This window comes from Drosophila grimshawi, unplaced genomic scaffold, assembly GCF_018153295.1.
Source record: "Drosophila grimshawi isolate 15287-2541.00 unplaced genomic scaffold, ASM1815329v1 contig_44, whole genome shotgun sequence".
NCBI lineage: Eukaryota > Metazoa > Arthropoda > Insecta > Diptera > Drosophilidae > Drosophila > Drosophila grimshawi.
Window position 1 is genome coordinate 22250506 of NW_025063240.1, and position 3540 is coordinate 22254045.

The following is a 3540-nucleotide window of genomic DNA, read 5'->3' on the forward strand; positions in this document are numbered from 1 at the left end:
ATTGGAACAATCACTTTAAATATGTGCCCTCGTATAAGAAACGATTTTGCTTATTATCCTAATCAAATTTAACAGTTGTGCATGTTGTAATACTCCCAACAACTCATCAGCATCGGATTACTATATTATATAGATCCCACAGTGTGTTCCTTTCAATTTATATTTAAATTTAGTTCCTCGCAGTTTGACTCCGGTCTGCATTATTTTAATTTGCTGTATTTAAGCTGTAGCGTGCCTAAGATAGCCGTTCTTGCTTGTTGCAATCATAATTATAATACTTTCAGTTTACGTCTCATGTCAGTTAGGCATCTTCTTAGAATGATGCTAGCTCTTTAAATATAGCTACTAATTATTAATAATATAACTAGTTATGAACACGATACCAATTAAAGCAGCGTCCTACAGCTGACAGTTTTACATTTTATGCCTTTAACCTTAGCGGCTGTCGAGCGTTTGTCAGCCATTGTTCTGCGGCGACGACATTGATAGCGTCTCCAACAACAGATGCTGTTGTAGTTGTTGTTGTTGTTGTTGTTGCTTATGTGGTTGTGGTTTATGTTTATGTTTTCTTCGCATATTGACCATAATTAATTTATGAACCACAAACTTCCTTCCTGCCAGCTACGCATTTGATGTAACACTGATGCATCCAGGCTGAACACCTGAACACTTGAGTGATCATTAACAAGGTTGCAATAATACATCCATGTTGTTGTTGTTGTTGTTCTTGTTGTTATTGCTTTAGCCTTCTGTTTAATGATAATATTGAATATTTGTACCTCTTTGCAGTTCGTTCAGTTGGATGCGAGACATGAAGCTGTGCAGATTTACAAACTATTTGTGGCTGTTGCTGCTGCTGATGCTGATGCTGCAGGTAAGAGAACTAAGAATCTTTGCCTTTCACTTGTTGCCCAAGCGCAAGCACAAGTTCGTTGCCTAAGTCTTTTGTTTCTGTTTCTTTTGGGCGGGCAAGAAAAAAATCTAATCTATTTAACAGTTAAACTGCATTCTAAGAATGAACTTCCTGATTATGCTAAGCAGGCAGCTAGTCAGCTAGTCAGCCAGTCGGACACATGAACCGTAACCAATCGTTGGCCAATCACTTGGCCCCCGTCTAACGGATATGCGCCGCTGATGCTGTTGCTGCCACATTGCGTAGCTTCCCAGAGCACCGTCGATTGATTGTCGAGCGGAAGAAGTGGCATGCCTACAAATTATGCTTGCCTCTCTTGCCAATTTCTTAATGCCCTGATGCAGCACTTTTATGCCACAAGACCAGATTGATTTATCAAGAGTTACCCCACTCTCCACCCACACCCTCTCTCTCGCTCTCTCTTACAGCCCAGCAGGTGTATTGAGCTGAGCACAGACTATGCCATAGTGAGCAAAGCGGCAGCGGTGGCAACAACAACCGCCTCCCCAACAGCAGCACCAGCCGCAGCGACGCCAGTGCGCAGCTTTAAGGGACGGGTGCAGACAACAACGCCGCGCAACTCGAGCAGCAAGCGAACGAGTCGCCCCTTGGCGTCCAGTGCCTCTGATGAGCCGCAACAGGAGCTAGTAGCACTCTCCTCCAAATCGTATATCTCGGGACCCACCACCCAGCCCTCCAAGCTGGCCAAGCGTGCCGGTTTGTCGCTGCAAAAGAAGTTTGCCAAGGATGTGCGCAATCGCAGCAGCAATGCCGTTGAACGCAACAGGCTGCAGCACGATGTGGTGAGATCTACATTTTGATTTAGATTACTGCTCTATACACTCAGCAAAAATAATCAGACTGAATGTTATAAAATTGCCAAGGATAACTCAGCTTTCTTTTTTTCCAAATCTTAGCCCGATCACGTGCCCGATTCCTCTGGCTATGTGCCACAGCGTATTGGCCACCCCGTACACTTGGACTATGGTTCCACTGGCGTAGATTCGAGTGGTGCACCAACAGGCAGTGCTGGCTACCATGCGGTGCCCTTCGATGGCAACAAGTGGCATGAGGAGTACTGGGAGCAAGACTACAATGGACACCAATACACCCACAACAGTACCAGAGTGCAGCGTGAGTAGCTCTGAGATTTAAGTTAATCGTCGATTTGTGATTAATCTCATCTCCTCTGCAGATATTGAGGCAGAGTGCCAGGATGATTATATGAAGATTCGAATTGGTTTCAATGGCTCGTTTAGCGGTCTTCTCTACTCTGCCGGCTATGCCTACGATCCCGACTGCATGTATATCAATGGTTCTGGTCGGGATTACTATGAGTTCTATATACAATTGAATCGCTGTGGCACATTGGGCAAGAATTCGCTGCAGGAGGAGAGTCGCAAGAATCCCACAGTACGTATGCATCAAGAAAAGAAGTTGCAAGTCGAGAGAGCTCGACTCGGAGATAAATTTGAATGTGAAAGCAAAACCTGTATGTATCTTGAATCTTGTAGAACTTTATGTGGAATACGGTGACAGTGCAGTATAATCCACTAATTGAGGAGGAATACGATGAGCATTTCAAAGTCACCTGCGAATATGGCTATGATTTCTGGAAGACGGTCACATTTCCCTTTCTCGATGTGGAGTAAGCATTATATACTTTATACATACCATAATCTTCAACAAAATACATTCGTATTTCTAGAGTGGCAACTGGCAATCCTGTGGTCTTCACGCTAAGTCCACCCGAGTGCTATATGGAAATCCAGAATGGTTATGGCATCGGTGGACCGCGCGTAACTGGACCAGTGCGTGTCGGTGATCCCCTAACACTGATTATCTACATGAGAAGCAAATATGGTGGGTGGTCAAAACTTAAAATCTATAATCATATAAAACTACTCTCTCCTCCTAGATGGCTTTGATATTGTTGTGAATGATTGCTATGCGCACAATGGCGCCAATAAGCGCATACAGCTGATTGACCAGCAGGGTTGTCCAGTGGATGATAAGCTCATCTCACGCTTCAGGGGCTCCTGGTCGGATTCGGGTGTGTATGAGACACAGGTGTATGCCTATATGAAAACATTTCGCTTCACTGGCTCCCCGGCGCTGTATATTGAGTGCGATGTGCGCATGTGCCATGGACGCTGTCCGGTGAGTTAACTGATCTTTAACTGATCAATGTGTTTACTTAATCTTGCACATCTCTGTGTACCACACAGAGTCAGCCCTGCCACTGGCGCAATCTGAAGGCGGTAACTAAGCGCGACACCTCTAATATGACGGCCACAAATCTATCGTTGCCACCGCTAGCAGATGCTGTAGACACGGCCACGGAGAGTCCAGCGTTGTCGGAGAATGTGAATCTGTTTCAATCGCTGCGTGTGCTGCAGGAGGGCGAATCCGATGGCGATGATGTCTATGCCCATCGGCAGTCCAAACAGCAGCTGCCACATCAGACCTGCCTCAAAACATCCACATTCTCGGCGTTGACAGCCAGTTGCTCGGCATTGCTCTGTGTGCTGACTGTGACCCTGTTTATTGCCTGTTCCCGGCTGAAGAGACGCAAGCAGTCAACGCTCTATGATTCCTATATAGCGCACAAGGGGCAAATCGATTGA

General features: G+C 45.6%; 1 protein-coding gene across 1 annotated transcript; it reads left to right on the top strand.

The window, feature by feature from the left end:
• Positions 1 to 811: 811 nt before the first annotated feature.
• Positions 812 to 3540, top strand: LOC6558697. The gene is made up of 8 exons (XM_032743043.1): positions 812 to 888; positions 1338 to 1716; positions 1831 to 2047; positions 2109 to 2326; positions 2428 to 2561; positions 2622 to 2776; positions 2832 to 3073; positions 3142 to 3540. Exons 1-8 carry the CDS (start codon positions 812 to 814, stop codon positions 3538 to 3540), a joined length of 1821 nt encoding a protein of 606 aa, XP_032598934.1.